General features: G+C 56.1%; 1 protein-coding gene across 1 annotated transcript in view; it reads right to left on the bottom strand.

Annotated features, from left to right (window-relative positions):
- Window positions 1-245: 245 nt before the first annotated feature.
- Window positions 246-17,797, bottom strand: part of SLC35F3 (solute carrier family 35 member F3) — a 240,578-nt gene continuing 223,026 nt past the window's right edge. Inside the window, exons 4-8 of the mRNA XM_037136763.2 lie at window positions 14,010-14,229; window positions 6,104-6,229; window positions 4,109-4,301; window positions 3,298-3,387; window positions 246-839 (exon numbers count right to left, since the gene is read on the bottom strand). Of these exons, the coding sequence (XP_036992658.2) occupies window positions 607-839; window positions 3,298-3,387; window positions 4,109-4,301; window positions 6,104-6,229; window positions 14,010-14,229 (862 nt within the window). The 3' untranslated portion in view covers window positions 246-606. The remainder of the gene's footprint in view (window positions 840-3,297; window positions 3,388-4,108; window positions 4,302-6,103; window positions 6,230-14,009; window positions 14,230-17,797) is intronic.

The following is a 17,797-nucleotide window of genomic DNA, read 5'->3' as shown; positions in this document are numbered from 1 at the left end:
CACAGACGCGTGACGGCAGGCCGGCGGGGGCTTCAATGATCTGCCCCCCGACGTCACCCGGCACAGGCCTGTCCCCCTCCAACTGCCGCCCGCGACTAGTGCTGGCGATGGTTTCGGATATCCACTCTCCTTTCCTGTATTGCCACTTCAATCCACCCAAAGTAACTTAGGTATCTTTTGGCTCATTGAGATTCCATAAAATTAAGAGTATAGCTTTGGAATTAAAAAAAATATACATGTGACCGACCACAGCTGAAAAGTAATCACAGTGTGCAATGTAATTTTCAGTTGCTAAGATTCAAAACCCTGCCTCCCCCTGCCTCGTGGGGACGCCCACCCTCCGGGGCAAGGACAACTGTGCCTTGCTTTACATGAACTTAGAAAGAGTGGAGTTTCTCCCTTTTTCTCTCTTGCTTTGAATTGATGCCTGAAGTGGAAGGTCTGATGTGAACAAGAGCAAGCAACTTGGACATGCCAATAAATACCGTGTGACTTACCAAGGTTACCAAAACTGTATAGGTATGTACACGCACCAGCTGCCGCTCCGCCGGGAATCGACCTCCCGGTCACTAGTGCCAGCGTCCCCGAGAGTCCCAGGGCCTGTGGTCAGCAGGCGAAAGAGGGGCGGCCTCTCCTCTTGGTGGGTGGCCCCGCGCCCTGGTCGGCGCCGCCTTCCACCGGCTCCTCCTTCTTCTGTACCTTCAGGCGGGTGAGCAGCTGGGCCAGCCAGACGTCCCACTCCTCCGGCAGAAGCAGCAGGAGGAAGCCCAGGCCAATGATGACAATGGCGATGACGCGCACCCCGTTGAAGACGATCGTACTGGTGTAGTGATCGACCACTGCAGGGACAGAGAGTGCGTCACTCAGCAGGCAGCCGAGCGGCCTGGCCTGCTCCCATCCGCCTCCACTCCCTCCGGCAGGGGGCCCTGGTGTCCCCAACCGACCCGACATGAGACGTGGGTTTGTTACGCACAAGTGTGGGGCTGGGGACAGAAGTAGGGGCATAGTCGTTTGTGCAGAAAATTATGCACCAATAAGTAACAGTACAGGGATAAACTCTGTTTCACGGACTCACAACCAGGAACCCTATTTCCGCCCCGCCCTGTGAGTGCCAAAGCTTGATTGTGCCACGTCTGGGTGGCACATGCCGAAAACATGGTAGTTTCCTTATATTTTTGGTACTTTTCACATTTTCTACAATGGCATACTTTATTCTTATAATTAAAGAGCATTATTTCATCATACATGCACATCTGTGTTCTGAAGACCAACTTGGAACTGGGTTTGTGAAGATAACAAACACAAATATTTGGTCCCCCCCAGGACATTGCTGGCGTGAGGCTCCGATCGCCGACTGTTAAGGTTTACGAAAGGCCTGCGAGGAACCAAGCGGGAACCAGGCTTCTTGCCACGTCACTGAATAAAAACCCAGAGCACCTTTCTCTTCACAGCCAAGGGATCTCGAGTGTGTGGGTGTCACGGGTTTCTCTCTCCCCCCTCCCCTGCCCTGCCCTCCCTTCCCCTCCCCTTCCTTCCCTCCTGTGTGCTAAACCAGCGGGAGCAAACTGGGAGCTGTCTTCTAACACCAGATCGCTTCTCCCTCACATCGTTTTGTGAGAGAGGGTGTGCTTTCTTCGGTGTGCAGGTTCCAAAAACCAACGGGCCAGAAAGTTGCCCACGGGGGCTCCAGGCGGGGTGACTCTGCAGCTGCCAGTTTGAGGCCTGTTTGTCATCCGCCCCTGTTCCTCTACTTGCTGCCCCTGACTCTCACCTTGTCCAGAGTGTGGGCCAAAAGAGACTAAGAGGAGTAAAAGTTAAACCTGAAGAAAACCTTTGTGACATAAAAGTGCACCGTTTCTCCCACTATAATTGAGAAATGCGTTGATTTTTGATACGGGGAGAGCATTCTGTAATAGCAGGTGGGGGTGGCCTGCCACCCGACGCCTGAGCCTATGGTGACAGAGGTCAGGGGGTGGCTGGGCCCAGCGCTGGCCCCACTCCGACAGGTCAGACAGAAGCAGACGCCTGTGCTTCTGTCCTCGCCACCTTGGTAAGCCTCGGCAGGTGAGGTGAGAAAGGAACTCTGACTTCCTACTCGGTCATCTGGCTGTGCGGCGTGGTCACAGCGTGCTTCGCCCTGAGCTGCCTGCAGCCTGCCGCCTGCCTCCTCACGCCGAGGACCCTGGGACCGCACGGACAGCAGCAGGCACGGGGAGGGGCGGCTGGCGGGCGCTGCGTCAGAAGTCTGTGGTGCCCACACATGCACCGGCCAGGCCACTTTGTGCCAGCTCCTCTGAGGGTCAAGGGCTCTCTGCCCCTGCAAGTGCTGCCTCCAAGATTATTTCCTTGGGTTCTCACAGCAGCCGGGTGATCCGGGACACTCATAGAGGTGATGAGTTGGGACCACTGTCCCCCCGAGGTGGCGCTGGTCCAGATGCCCAGCCCGGCTGCCCCAGGGCACTGCTGGAGGGCCAGCAGCACCAGGCCAGGTGTGCACAGGCGTGCGATGCAGAAGGGGGAGAGACCGAATCTCAGAAAGAGGCGTTGAAACCAAGAACGGCTCTGCCTGCGCCTGCAGGTGTGTACGCAGCACCTCTGACAGGTGGGGGCTGCCACTCCCTGGGAGACTGACCTCCAACGGTCTGCGGAGAAGCAACTCACAAACCGCTCCCCAGCCAAGCACATTCTATACAGGGTGAGGTCGGGGGACTCGGGAAAGAGAACCCTAAGTCCATGTGGACATGAGTCTGCAGGAGGGAGCAGGTGTGTGCCAGGTAATGGCTGGTCTCCGGAGGAGCTGCCAGCTGGGTGCGTGACGAGGGCCCAGGGGAGGCAAAGGCCCTGACCCACTGTGGAGGGGCCTCCCTCTCTCTTCTGGGGGTGGGGAGTGAGGCTCACGCTCTTTGGTTTACACATATCTGTGCCACGCCTGCCACACCTGAGCGGACTGTCTCCCCTAGGTGGTCACCGACAAACATTAACGTGCTTCCTGCCACACACTTTTCTGCACTTACTGGTGACATTAACGATGCTCATCGCTGATCCCCAGCCACCTCGCCTTTAGACTTTCCGGGTCTCGTGCTATCAGGGAAAATCCACCCACTGGGGAGAAAACGCTGCTCATGCAACAAGCATCACCGTGTCACTGAGGTGCTTTCTGTGTGCACACAGGGCAGGCCTGCGGTGACACCAGGCACGGGAGGGCTCCGTGTGAGCATGCGTGCACACGTGTGCGCGTGTGCTGCTGAGTGTGCGCGTGCCCACTACCAGCACATAGGGAACGCCGGATAGACTCACCTGCATTCACAGGGACACTGAGGACGATTCCAAGAGACATCAGAGTGGGGTAGGTGACAGCAATTCCAAAATTTAACACGACATTGAACGCTGAGTGAGAGAGTGAGAAGGGGTGTCACTCGGGACCGGCCCTGGTCTCTCTCATCCCCAGTCTGTCTGACCCCAGCTTCCCCGTCCCCTGCGCTTGGCTTCGGCTTTGACTCGGTGAACTCGGGTTCACGAGAGGGCTCTGGGACTTGGGGACGAAGGACACTCGCCCTGATGACCCAGCTCTCCTCTCCCCTGAGCTCTGCAGAAGGGAAGAGGGGTCTGGGGAAGGCCGCGGGTGAGGAGGCACCAGCCGGACCCTGGGCTGGCCGTGGGAGCAGGAGCTGCGCTTCCAGACGGTGGCACGTCTGCCTGGCACCAGCTGTCTGCCGGGCCATGACGAGGATGATGATAACAAGGGTAACCGATAACGTTTATTGAATGCAGACAGCGTGGCCAGTTCTGGAGCTGACGTTCTATCACAGCGTCCCAGAGCAGGCGTGACTGGCTGGCTGCCCCCCAGCCCGTGGGGAGCGTACTGGCAGCACCGGGGGGTGAGGTCTGCTGGGCGACCTGTTCACCGCCCAGGAGGGCGGTCACCGCAGGCAGCACAGCAGCCACTGTGGTTCTGGAATTAGGACCCGGGATCATCGTCCCCAGGGCTTCACTGGGTGGAACAACGACCTGGAAGAGCACTGGGGTGGGAGTAAGGGTAGCAGGTCCCCAATTTCCTTCCCTGGGGCCGGGGGCCACAGGGGAGTCCCGGCGGCTGCTGCCCACTTACTCAGCAGGAGGATTGCGAATCCACAGAGGTTTCCCCAGGGAATGTCGGCAAAAGGGCTCCAGTACTCCACCCTGGTGAAGTAGAGGATGACAGGGACACAGGTGACGAAGACGAGGTTAAACACGCCCAGGATGGACAAGAATAAGGCAGCCTCCCCGAACTTGGCGCTGCCCAGGAGGAGCTTGAACAGGACCTGCAGAGAGGGCAGAGGCGGGGGCTGAAGGCCGCCGCAGCCAACACCCGGCCACAAGTGCGGCCAGTGCCCGGGCTGGGCCGAGGCGCGCCACAGCCCCTGACAAGTAAACCCTGCCTGCCAGGCCGTCCGACGACAGGGTGGGGGTCCTGACCGATGCTCGCCGAGCCTGCAACACACCTCAGTGGCATGGCCGTGCAGAGCTACTCTCCAGCGCTCTCAGGAATCAGGGGTCCCACTTGTTGGCATCGTATTCATGACACCGTACTGCAGCTTCCGAGTGTCTGAAGAGGAGGCAGCCACACCCACAAGAGTATCGGCCATACAGATCAGCTGAGGATCCTCCCCGGACCCTACACTTGACCTCTGACTTCCTACAGCTCCGGCTGAACACTGCTGCCCCCAGAGAAAGGGCTCCGCTGTGGGGGCATTTTCCATAAATGGAAGGTGGAAAGACGGCCAGTGACTCACAGCTCGTGGCTCCACCCCGCCCCCTCCCAGACTCGGCTGGCGTGGGTCTCAGTGGCAGGCACCTGTCTGTTTGCCCCATGTGAAAGACCAGAAGGAGGGACAGATGTGACTGGGGTGGCCGGAAGCTGAACCTGGTCCAGCCCTGTGTTTAGTGAGCTGGTGGTCTAATTCGAGTCTCTGCAGTTTTGTCCGTCCTTCTTTTCCCACCTCTTCCTTTGTCAGCCTTTCCGCGTCTCCCAGGTGTACCTGGGTCTCCGTGGAGGAAGCATGGGAAGGGAGGAGCTGCGTTCAGCCCGCGACCTCTGGGCCCTTCTGGACGAGGGCCGCAGAGGAGAGGGACGAGTCAGAGCGCCTGCGCTCACTGCAGACTGTGTTCCACACGCTCCCGCTTCATTGGCACGTGCCAAGCCAGTGAGGCCAAGCGAGGCCTTTCGACACAGTCGGATGGTGGTTTTGAGGTCTCTGGGTGTCGCTAGCCTTGCACACGTGTTGTGCAGAGGGAAGCCGCATGTGTGCCTCTGTCTGGGGGTGGGGAGGGCAGGGAGCTCAGGAAGGCAACATCACAGGCTGTTTCTCACAGAGTGGGAAAAAATGCCTTTTCCTGTAACTTTCTAGAATACATAATTTTCTCTGGATCCATAAAGGGCTGGTAAGTCTCAAAGTTAAGACTTCATTTGTCACTGAGTCCTCAAGGCCAGGTTCCCAACCTGGAGAGCAGACAGTATTTGCATTCTCCTGGAAGGGAGGGAGCCAGGGGCTCTGGAGAAATGGGGGGTTGGGTGGTGCTCGTGGTCAGGGCCTGGGCAGACACGGTCACTTCCGCTAGACCTGCAGTTAGGACAAGCTGTCCTGAGGCTTCCGACGCCCGGTGGAAGGGTTGGAGAACCCCGGGTGTGGCGCTGTGCAGACACCGCTGGCAACGCTCACGGACCGTGCGGAGGACTGGCGGCTGCGAAAGCCACGTGACGAATCATTTAAATGACAAAGCCGCACCAGATCCTGGAACCTTCTCCGATCCTGTGGGGAATTATCTTCCCGAACAATGAGCCCCCCATGCAGAGTCCCTGACCCTTCCCCAGTCCGCGCTGAACCACGACCTCACTAATCTCACGGTCCACACCCACGGTCCACACCCGTTTCATCCCAAAGGCTGAAGGGTTTGGCCCGACGGGCAGGTCTGGGGACTGCCGCCCTGGGCAGCCGTGAGCGCGGTGGAGGCGGAGTCCCAGCCCGCCACGCCCAGTGAGCAGGGCCCCTGTGCCCTAGGGGCTGGGTCACCGAGGCCCCTGCGATCTTGTGGCTGGAGACTCTCCCGGAGCCGCGCGCCTCACCTTGTAGAGGGCGGACGTGGACGCGGAGCCCACCACCAGCGCTATGCCGATGACGGAGTGGCTGTGGAAGCCGTCGGCGTAGGTCAGCATCACGATGCCGGCGATGGCGAGGATGGCGGCCACGATCTGCGGGGAGGAAGCAGCGGCTGGTCAGGGCTGTGGGGGGGTCGGACGGGCCGCCTGCGTGCCCGTGAAGTCGAACTGTCATGACACTTCAGGGACTAAGGGGACAGGGGGTCTGCTTTTCTGTCCTTCTTTGGGGAACAGCAAGCAAAGGCCGCCCCGCCCTGTCCACATGTTTGTTCCTGCTGAGACGGGGACAGAGCCTGGCACAGCGGAAGAACCCGGAACAGCTGGCAGCGAGGAGGGCGCTGAGATTAGCATCGCATGGTGGCCAGGCGCCCTGATCCCGGGAAACTGGAGAAGGAGGTGGTTGTCATCCCAGCGACAGGCATTTGGTCATAACAGGGCTTGGCGGACGGCACGCGGCCGGCACCCGGGCGGCACCGGGCCATTGCCCCCGAGACCTTGCTTTCCTGTATTTCCCATCTCAACGGCTAGGGCGCAGTGAGGACTGCACATCTGGGCCCCAGTTCCCTCGACAGCAGTAGGGTCTTCTGTCAGGCACGTGTCACCTGCCTGTCCGGGCTACAGACTGTGTCCCCACCCTAGGGGTGCCATTTCTTTTTTAGTGGCACAGGTGCCCCCCCCCATGGCTTCCCTCAGCTGGTCTTGCGATACAGACCTCTCTGGATGAATGGGCCACCAGCAAGAGGCACGCCGCAGAGAGCAGAGTGAAGTCGTCGGCATGCACCATAGATAAAGCCTTTGGCACTTCCCAATGGAAAGATGCAGTAGCTTCAAATGCAACCCAAGTTCTAATCTAATCTGAGGGGTCCCGGGGCTCCGTCAGGGTCACTGGGGGGTGGGGGCGGTGGGCAGAGCAGACACAGCACACACGTCCCCACTCCCAGATTTGCGGGGCGCCGCATCCCTCTGCCGGCCATTTGAACTCAGTCTCAGCTGTCACTAACAAAGACAAATAGCTGACGTTTGCCGCGGGGTCCTGGGTGCATTTCTGTGCGTTTTTCTCCTTTACCTTCAAAATAGGTAGATATGGTCATTTTATTTTACAGACATGAAAACAGGTTCAGAGAGGTTAAGGACCTTGCCCAAAGTCACAGAGCGGGTGTGTAGCAGAGTAGGGGGATAAAGGTCAGCCTGCCTGATGGCAGAGTCAGCGTTGTTTTTTTTTTTTTTTTTTAAATCTAAACAGGAAGTAGGAATCAGAGGGGAAGAAGCCATTGCTCATTGTACCATGAGGTTTGAACTGAAGTTTCCTTCTTGGTTTAAATGTCAAATTCTTAGGTGGGTGAAGGTCATGCGGTGGAGTCTCAGACAGGGCCGGGGTCACATACTCATGCTAGCGTGCCCCTCCCGCCGTATTCTCCCGTAATGACGTAACCGCCCATGACACTGAGGTGCCCGGGGGAGGCATTAACCTCCCCTGCAGACGCGCCCGGTCTGTCTGCCGTTCTTTCTGGCTTAGCGGTTTCAGCCGGCGCCATCCTCCTGCCTCACACACGGCGTGTACTTCAAGTTCAGATGCCACCTGCCCTGGGTGCAGCTCTTCATTAAGAGAAAGAAACAGCAAGTCAATAGCAATTCCCCCCAAGAGAATAAGAAGGGGCAAGTGAAAAAGCAGGTGGTGGAGGTGGGGGGGGCAGTTCTGCTGCAGACGACCGGGTCGTGCAGGGGTGCAGCTCCTCGCCGTTCAACCTGCCTCTGCATCGGGGTCCACGGAAACAGAGGGACCTGGGAAAAGGAGGGGGAGGGAGGGAAGAAAGGTGCTAAGTGTCAGGTGACTTGGCGCATCTCTGAAGGAACCTGAGTCTCTCCAACTTAGGGCTGAACTTGGGGAACTTTTTCCTGGAGTCTTACGAAGCAGAATCCCAACCTCTTCCTCTCTCTTCTCTGTTGACTAAACAACGAACGGCTGAAAGCTTTGCCTGAGCCAAGCTGCACGGAAGAGCTGAGGGAAGGGGCAGAAATACAGAAGGCGGTGGCCACCGGCCTTCTGGCCCACAGAGGAGGAGCCCAGTCCCTGTGAGTTCACCCTGCCAGGCAGCACTGGGAGGCCGTGACCCCCTCATCTGGGCCTGGGGGAGGGGTCCCAGCACAGCCACAGGATGGACCACTTGGGCTGTGGGGCACCCACCCTCAGGCATCAGCCTGACGTTCCTTTGAAGGTTACTAGTCTATCCTTAAAAAGCAAGTGCACGTTGTACATTTTGCACCCGAAATCCCCTAATTCCCCTGCTTCTCCTTCTCACATGTTCCTGTGCCTCCCACCCCCTCGCATCTCACTGAACTGTCCTCCAACAAAGACTTGGGGATCCAGATGGATGGGACCTAGAGGGGTGGGAGCCGCCATCTCTGCATCAGCCAGGGAAATGTTAGCTGGGGAAGAGGAAGGAGCACAGGCGCGGGAGACCCCAAGCCAGCAGGTGGCCTCACCGGTGTGGGGCTCCGCCTCATTCCCCGCTCAGCCCTGGGCTGGGACCCAGTGCTCCCAGTAAGTCACCCACGCACTGGTCTCCAGGGCCACGCTTCTCTATCAGAGGTCAGGCTGCAGGGGAAGGGAAGCCAGGTCTGAGCCTGAGCATCGAGGAGCGAATGAGGAGGGCGGGGCCGCTCTCAGCAAAGTCAAAGTCGGGGCACCTCCCCAGTGGCATCGCGCCCTGTTCTTGCTGAACCTGTGCCGGCCTAACAGACATTTCAGATCTGGACAGCTTTTGGAAAATAAAATAGGAAAAGAACGGGCTAATGCTCAAATATACTTCTTCCAGCACTTTCCTTTCCAACTCCCAGCCAGTTCTTTTTTTTAAATAGTTTAGTGATTATGTTCAATTGTTCCTCCTTTGCCCCACTCACCCCAATTCCCTCCAGCAATCCCCACCTTAGTTCATGTCCATGGGTAGTGCATATAAGTCCTTTGGCTTCTCCATTTCATTTCCTATTCTATTCTTAACCGCCCCATTTATTTTGCACCTACTGATTTGTACTTAATCCCTACACCTTTTCCCCATTCTTTCCTTTCCCCTGCCACTGATAACCCTCCAAATGATCTCCATGTCCACGATTCGATTCCTGTTCTGGTGGTTGGCTTAGTTTGTTTTTTTTAGATTCAGTTGTTAATAGTTGTGAATTTGTTGCCATTTTATTGTTCATAGTTTTGATCTTCTTTTTCATAAATAAACCCCTTTCACATTTCCTGTAATAATGACTTAGTGATGGTGAATTCCCTTAACTTGACCTTATCTGGGAAGCACTTTATCTGCACTTCCATTCTAAATGACAGCTTTGCTGGATAGAGCAATCTCGGATGTACATCCGTGCCTTTCATGACTTGAAATACTTCTTTCCAACCCCTTCTTGCCTGCAAGGCTTCTTTTGAGAAATCAGCTGACAGCCTTATGGGAACTCCTTTGTAGGTAACTGTCTCCTTTTCTCTTGCTGCCTTTAAAATTCTCTCTTTATCTTTAACCTTTCGCATTTTAATTATGATGTGTCTTGGTGTGGTCCTCTTTGGGTCCAACTTGTTTGGGACTGTGTGCTTCCTGGACTTCTATGTCTATCTCCACCAAATTAGGAAAGTTTTCTTGATTTTTTCAAATAAGTTTTCAATTTTTGCTCTTCCTCTTTTCCTTCTGGCACCTCTGACTCAGATGTTGGTCCATCTGAAGATGTCCCAGAGGATCCTTATAGTATCCCCATTTTTTTGGATTCTGTTTTGTTCTTGCTCTTCTGGTTGAATGCTTATTTGTTCCTTATGTTCCAGGTTGCTGATGTGAATCTTGGCTTCTTCACCTCTACTGATGGTTCCCTGTGGATGTTTCTTTATTTCACTTAGTAAACCTTCATTTCTTCCTTTATGTTGTCAGTGAGATCTTTGGGCATCCTGATCATCAGTGTTTTGAACTCTGTATCTGATAGGCTGGTTATCTCTGTTTCATTTAGTTCTTTTTCCGGGGTTTGTTTTGTTCTTGTAGTTGGGTCAGATTCTTTGTCTCCTCGAACAACCTGTGTTTTTTTCTGTGTATTAGGTAGAGCTGCTTTGACACCGTGTAAATTGTGTGGGGTGGAGCCTTAGATAATCACCAGGGCAGGGCAACCCACTTCACCACATTGTGGCTCTGTGTGTGTGTGTGTGGGGGGGAGCTCAGAGAGGGGACAGTGTCACTGCCTGGCCTCTGTAGGTTTGCCTGATCCTTGCCCCACTTCCAGTCACTTCACCCACTTCCCACATGTGGCTGGTGCCCCTCTAGCTATTGCCCTGGGGGTGAGTCCTGGAGTGGGTGGGTTTGTGTACGTTCTAAGTCCGTGCGGTCCCTTTAAGCTGAGCTTCCTGAGAATCTGGTAGTTTCTTCCACCCCCACCCCCCTAACCCCCACTGGTTTTTTTACAGCCAGAACTTCTGGAGATTTCTCTTCCTGGCACTGGAACCCTGGGCTGTGCAGTCTGGCCTGGGGCAGGACTGCTTACTCCTAAGGCGTCCCTCCTGATTTGTACCCACACCGGAATGTGGGACCGTCTGTTCTGCCGCTGCCGCCACCGCTCCGCGCCACACCGTGTCTCCACGCCTCTCCGTCTGTCCCCGTGACTCTGCTCCTCCTACCCATCTGGACGAGTGTAGATCTTTGAATCATTGCTTGTCAGCCTTCCATGCAGCCTGGTTTTCTGACAGTTCTGGGTGTTGTTTGTTTTGGGATCTAGTTGTAATTTTTTCTATGGTTGTGTGAGGAAGTGAAGCGTATCTCCCTACACCTCCATCGTGACCAGAAATCTCCCGGACTGTTCTTATGGACTCAAAGAATATTAGCGTTTGGGGGAACTTGGGAGGCCCTCCAGTGTATCCCTCTTACACTGAAGACTAGAAAAGGGGCGGGGCTGAGGCCTCCCAGGGCCCCCCTGGGCTCAGTGTCCCCCTGTGCCGTGCTCGGGTGGCCTCTCTAACAGAAGGGACTCGGGGTCAGAGGCTAGAGTCTCTGTTCTGGGGGGCCCCTGACTGAGAGCGAGGTGGTCGAGGAAAAAGTCCAGGACCTCACGTGCATCACCTCAGCTGGTCTCCTTGCTCCTGCGCCAGACCCCCTGGTTTGAAAGCCCGAGCTGCACTGGTCGGGTAGGAACAGCATTGAGCCAGGTGATCCCATCTTCAGTTTTTCCCTGAGATGCGGGCTGGGCTGCACTCGCCCAGTCACCTCTTTCTTCATCCAGACGCTGACCATAGCTGGGTGGGCTTCGGCTTTGAAAGGGGCCGCGTGTCATGCCCCAGAGTCCTAACTGCTCCAGTCCGTGGCTGCTTTCCCTACATAAAACTGCCTCCTTCGAGGTCACTGCCAACCAGGGAACCGGCTGGCGCACCTAACCCCTCTAATTGAGACGGAGAGAACACGTTTTCTGGGCCAGGCGTGCATCATCTCATTCTCGCAGCTGTTTTAGAAGATGAGCACCAATGTTCTATTTTGAAATGAGGCCACTAAGGCTCAGAGATGTTAAGTAAGTTGCCCCAGGTCCAACAGCTTGTGAGGGTGGAACCGAACCCAGACTCTAAACTGGAGCTTGGCTGCTGTGTCAGAATCCCTGAGTCTGAAGAGCCAGGAAGTGTGAATAGCACATGTAAGCTCAGAGTCACAGGATGACACTGGCCAGCTCAGGCTCCTTTTGGCAGCCACCTCTGTGGCCGTGAGTGGCCGGGCTCACCCTGCATTAGAAGACACATTTGCTTCCTCCCGTTCTGCCTGTGCGACCGGGGCCTGTTCGTGTTTTCCAGGAGCAGCAGCCCCTGTGATCCAAGTGACTGTCTTACTGACCCACAGCCTTTTCTGCTTCATAAGCCTGACGCTCTGCCCCCCGGGACAGGGATGGCCCCAGCTCCTATGGGCCATGGAGATGACTCAGTGGAAGGTGCCAGCTGACCCGGCACCTGAGAGAAGGCTAAGAGAACCCATGCACCAGGCAGATACTATCCTGGGTGAACATGTCCACCTGCTTGCTCATCAAGGGGAAACTGTTAGTCACTCCGACTGGCTGCTGGTGTCTCGCAGACTTGCTACCTCCCTGAATTCTTGAAGATGAGAGGAGGGAAACCCACCACGCTGAGAGTGGGCTGCTTTTAGGGGACAGGTCACATCCTTCTAAGAGGAATAATGACTGTTAGAGACCCAAGTCCCATCACTCACACCAGCCCTTGGCCCCTGCTCCGGACTGGCCTGCTGCCAAGCCTTCAGCCCTGCACAGTGATCCACATTCAGCAGTGAGCACAGGCCCAGCTGACCATGTGGCCAGGATGGCTAGACTGTATCAGTGCAGACATGGGGGAGCCCCTTAGCCACGTTTGGCTACAAAGGGGAGATTGGACGGGCTACGTTGTTCTCTGTGCGCCTTGGAGGGTCTCAAGTATTTTCGCACCTCCTTCTGTTAACCTCAAGACACTTCTGGTTTCTTGTGCTTATGTGCAGAATGAACCTTACAGGCTCTCTTCCCAGGAACAGGGTCTCATTTGCAACTTGCGTCACACATCAGAGTCACACCAGGAAGTGCCATGCATGCCTGTGGCTCCATGCATCAAAATAAAGTCACAAAGGGCGCACGTTGGTGGCAGCGGACCCAGGACGCCCACGTCTGTGGTGTCCGGCGGGAAGGCTGTCTGGGTCACTGCTGGGAGCGCCAGCAGCAGACATGCCTCAGATCCGTTATTTGCCGAAAGCTTATTTTGGATGGTAGCGCAGTGAGTTTTTAATTCCAAAATTAACACTAAGCCTTAAAACAAAATCCCCCCACTGCAAGTTAAAAATACTGCCCAGCGGTTGACTCATGTCCCCGCTGCTGTTTGAGTTGGTAAGTGGGTGGGGAGCCGCCATTGGGTGATGTCATATTCCCAGGACAGGAGGGAGGACACAGCAGGGCCTGGCAGGGGTCCCGTGGTGGGAGTCAGCACGGCTCACTCTAAGGAAACCGCCCTGCGAAGTGCTCTTTGCTTTGTCCTCAGCCTACCCAGGCTCAGAGCAAGGAAGGAGTGACAGAGGCTCTAACCAGGAGGGAACTAACTAGCCTTGGCCCAATCCTCTTTTTGTCCTTGTTTGGGGCAAAGTGGTTTGGGGCACGGGGCAGTAGCAGCTCCTGGCCACCAGAGGGAGACAAGCAGAAGCCGCCAGGATTCAGTCAAGACTAAATGTCACCTTGTCCTTTTATCGAGGGCAAGACCCTCTGCATTTCCGCTGACATTTGACCTGCATTTACCATATTTCATGCAATGATGATAAGATTGGACTACCCTCAATCTGATTCGATTTCAAAAGAATTCACTAAGTCTCAGTGGTGACAACAGAAGGTAACACAAGGGATGTCATTTCACTCCCCCGTGGTCTGCCCTTCCACAGTTGGAGGTAGCACGAGTGTGTTGCGTCCACCCTGTCTCTGAGCGGATGGTCCAGACCGAGGCCCACTGGGGCCGCACGCGCGTGGCCTGCAGAGGCCCCTGTGGCTTGTGCGCCCGTCCTGTGCAGACTGACGGTGTTGGCGGCGAGCGAGGGCTCAGCATGTGGGGCGGGGGGCACACCCCCACCCCAGGCTGGGTCCCCACCTGGCACGCAGTTTAGGGAATGCTTGTTGAGATGCGTGGGATGGAAGGTGCTTTAATGAACGCTTGTCTAGCATGGTTTGCAAGCAAGACGGCTGGCAAGGCGCACCGAGAACTGGGCCCTCTGCGGCTCCTGTGCAGCTGCAAATCGGGGCGAGCGCGGTCTGCAGCCTGGGCGATGGTCCCGCGCATGGAGCTGAGCAAGCCAGTGGGCGGGTCTGCTGGACACGAGTGAGGGAAGGAGACAGATGGTAAGGAACTTACCCTCACGCCCATGAACCTGTCCCTGAGAACGATCCACGAGAGCAAGAACACAAAAGCCTTGTTGCAGCAGAAGAGCACGGAGACGTCCGTAGTGTTTATTTTCGTTATTGCATACAAGTACAGGTAGTTTGTGAGTGTCCAAAGGACCCCAAAGGGGGCTGCCTTGGTGAAAAACACCTTCAAAGTCAAGCCATTGTCTCCAAAAAATCGACAGCATTCCCTAAAACAGGAGAGAAGGCAGTGTTATTACAGGCGTACACGTCCCTATACCCAGTCTTCTTTAAAGCGAATGTGGGGTGGAGCGGGACCTGTTTAGGGATCGTCATCATTTATCAATAGCTTGCAGGTCAAGCTCTTCGCCCGGCTGCTCCAGTCCATGGGCGAAGCCGTGCACAAGGGCCTGGAGTCGTGGCTCTCGTGTCCGTTTGCAGCTGAGGCCTCCGGGCAGAAGGGGGTGCTGGGGTCGTCTGGCCTGAGGGAGGGCCGTTCCACGGGCACTGGCTGGGGTCCTGCCACTTGCTTAGAAAGAGAAGGGCACCACTAGTCACCAGGGTTTTTTTTAATGGGGAGGGTGGATACTTGAAGAGAACTGATCGGATCTTATTTTCTAAGAGTTTGCCCCACACTGGAACCACCTCTGTGACCAGGCAGGGACGAGCCCTCCTTGGGACCCTAACTCACTTCGGCTACGGCACTGAGACAAGCGCGAGGTCTCCACATTTTCTTCACGAGGCTGTCTGCAGAGCTCATCGTTCCACCGTGTGGAAGCCCCCGCGTCCGTGCCGTCTACGGGCCTACGGGCGGAAGAGCGGATCTGGGCGTTGTCAGCGGGAGTGAGGAGAGGAAGCCACTGGAGAGGAGGGTCTCTGGACGCCACCCTACATTCTAGGGGCAGGGCAGGACCACTGCTATTTGGAAAAGCACTTGCCAGAAACAAAGCCAACGCTCCCCACGCAGGAGGAGGCAGCAGAGGAGGCCGCGGGCGGACACGTGGAGAGAAGCCTGGGAGGGGCCTGGCTCACACGCAGCTGTCTGCTGCCCCGACTGCTGGGAGTGAAGACCGCAGGTCTGCTGCCCGATGAGCCAGGCCTGGAGGCCTGGAGGCCGACGAGCGGGGAGTAACCTCTGCTCCAGCCCCCGTCCCCTACTGCATCCTGCCCCTCCAACTGTCACACCCCCACAGCTACTGCCCCCTCAAACAACCAGGCCCCCACAGCCATCAGCCCCCGCAGCCGTCACCATCCAGTCTCACAGGCTGGGACCAGCACAGCGGACGTGCCGGAGAGGACGGGTCAGTGGAAGAGGAGACGTAGTGACTAGACACCAACTCGGCCAGGGTGGGGAGGAGCTCCCACCTAATAGTAAAGTGCAGCAGTAAAGGAGGGACATTTTTAAAAACAGTCAGAAGAGAACTGGTGTGATTTTCAATGTAATTTTGTTGGCTCTTACCCTCAATCCACAGAAGAAACAAAATCACCATCACCTTTCATGGGACTCAGTCCTACGTTGCTTCTAAACAAACCGGCACCAGGTAAAACATTCGAATCTCTGAATTTACCTTGAAATCAGTTCCACTAAATGGATCCCACGTTGGCTTCATAGAAGCCAAGCTCTCTCCTGACCAGCAGGTGGTGTTTGTCTGCCACACAATTTTCGGTGGCATTTTCCGTGGGGTCTTCTCGAGTGCCTGTTCACAGAAGTCTCCTTCCCCAGGGACAGGGACCGGGGGCCGCCTTTGTGCCGTGACTACAGAGTGATGCCAGTCCCTTGAGTGGGACCCACAGGGAACACGAGTGCTCCCTCCTGCCGTCAGTGTCAGCCTACTTCAGCTTGGAGGCTACCCTTCCTAGGGGACCGCACCTCGAGGAGGACGTCCAAGTTCCCTCCGAGTCACTCTCACAGAGAGGGTCCCTGTCATGATAGGGGCCCTGTGACGTCAATCTGAGGGTCTGTGTTTGATCCCCCCCGAAGTGAGGTGGTTGCAGAAGTGGTGGGAGAGGTGGCGGGGGCTCAGCCAGCACTGGGGACTGACGGCCGACTTGCTGACTGGAAGTGGGGAGGGGAGTGGGGACCGTCCTGCAGCGGGGCGGGCAGGGTTCCGGGGCCCGTGGAGCTCTGCCGGTCCCGCGAGGTCTCACGACCAGGGGGTCACAGCTCGGTTGAGTGGATCTTAGTTCCAATGAGACCAAGGTGACTGGACCCCGGGCTGGAGAGCCTGTGCTGTTTTTGGACCCAAAACTGTCCTAACCCATGTCAGCTGGAGAGGAAGCCGTGGCCGCAGGAGGCGGGGCTTCCCACAGAGAGAGATGAGTCCCAGGAGGACATCCTGGGAGAAAATCCGCTGGGAAGTCGGGGTTAGGGAGCACAGGGTAAGCACCGACCAGTTTTTGAGGTGGTGGAATATTTAGAAGGAAAGAGCCCTTGCTGGTGCAAATCAAGGTAAATGAGACACAAGAGGCAAATACTGCTGGCTGGACAGGTGCCAGGTCGTCCCCAAAGGGGGACAGAGTCACGGAGGAACATTTGCAATGAGGTAACAATGAGACCACTGCCACCCAAGAACCGGGAAAGCATTCTGTTGAGGGGGAAAGAATCAGGCAAGGGGCGGGTGGGGGGACACAAACCAGGGGCATCCACACTTCAGAAAGCGGAGGAAAGCATTTAATCCGGGTAAGTCGGCAGTAACGCCAGAGGAACTATCCACCGGAACTGGCAGTGGCTGAGAGTGAGCAGGAGTTGCTGTTTTTAATAATAGTTTTTGAACTATTATTTTGCTTTTCCACAGTGTATACATGTACTAAACTGCTAAAAATAAAAAATTATCTTAAATCGTGAAAGGGAGCGACCCAGCGTCTGCGGCTGGAGCAGAAACCCGAGCTTCTGAGGCAGTTCTGAGAGCTCGGTTTGAAAACCAGGTGGAGCAGTTCTGCGAGTCACGGTCAGGTCAGGACGCTGGGGCCAGACCGGCTGAGCGCGCTCCCCGTTCAGCCCGCGGTGGAGCCAGACCTGCGGCCCGTGCTCCTTGCTCCTCGACGCTCCCCAAGAGTCCTCTCTTTGGGATCCTTTCCATCACCCTTTACACCTGTCAGAGCTTGATAACCTTAAAACATCCCGTAAAGCAAAGCAAGAACCTCGTCAGCCCCTTCCCTTCCCTCCTCTCTCCCGGAGCCAAACTGTTTCAGAAGAGTCACGCACACTCTAGTCCCCTAGGGCCGCCTCTCCATTCAGTGCTGGTTCAGGGTCTGCCCCCACCCCTCGCCCAAACCCCTGGAGTGCAGCCCTGGAGCGCTTACTAAATCCCTTCCCAGTGTTCACCTTCCTCTCAGGAGCCTCTGACTGTCGGTCGCTCCTCCTTGAAACACCCCCTGGGCCTCTAGCTCCATCCGCACACCCTTTCAGCATCCTCTTATTCCTTACCAAACAACCACAATCGGATGCTATGTTACTCTCAATTTCTCCTATTCTAATAAAAAGATGACAAATGTAGTCATGCTTATAGTTTTACAAAACTTTCAGAATTTTCCCTAAGGAATAACTGTATTCATAATGGAATGTGTGTGTGGGGGGTACAGACAACCCAAGGGTAGCTTATGAAGCACAGCGTCAGTCCCAAGAGGAGGGTGCGTTTGTGTAGTTAACTGCATCATACAGGACACAGGCGCCACCCCTGGGGTGTGCTCAGATGCTCATTTTACACACCAGGGCCGGCCCCCAACTTCCGCACAGAGCACAGGATTTTCCTGGGAGGTGGGCGGCGGGAGGGCCTGGGAGCGGGAGACTGGCCCAGC

Source organism: Artibeus jamaicensis, unplaced genomic scaffold (genome assembly GCF_021234435.1).
Source record: "Artibeus jamaicensis isolate MK-2021 breed Jamaican fruit bat unplaced genomic scaffold, CSHL_Jam_final contig_473, whole genome shotgun sequence".
Taxonomy (NCBI): Eukaryota; Metazoa; Chordata; class Mammalia; order Chiroptera; family Phyllostomidae; genus Artibeus; species Artibeus jamaicensis.
Note: the sequence above shows the minus strand (reverse complement) of the source record. Positions and strands in the feature narration are given on the sequence as shown.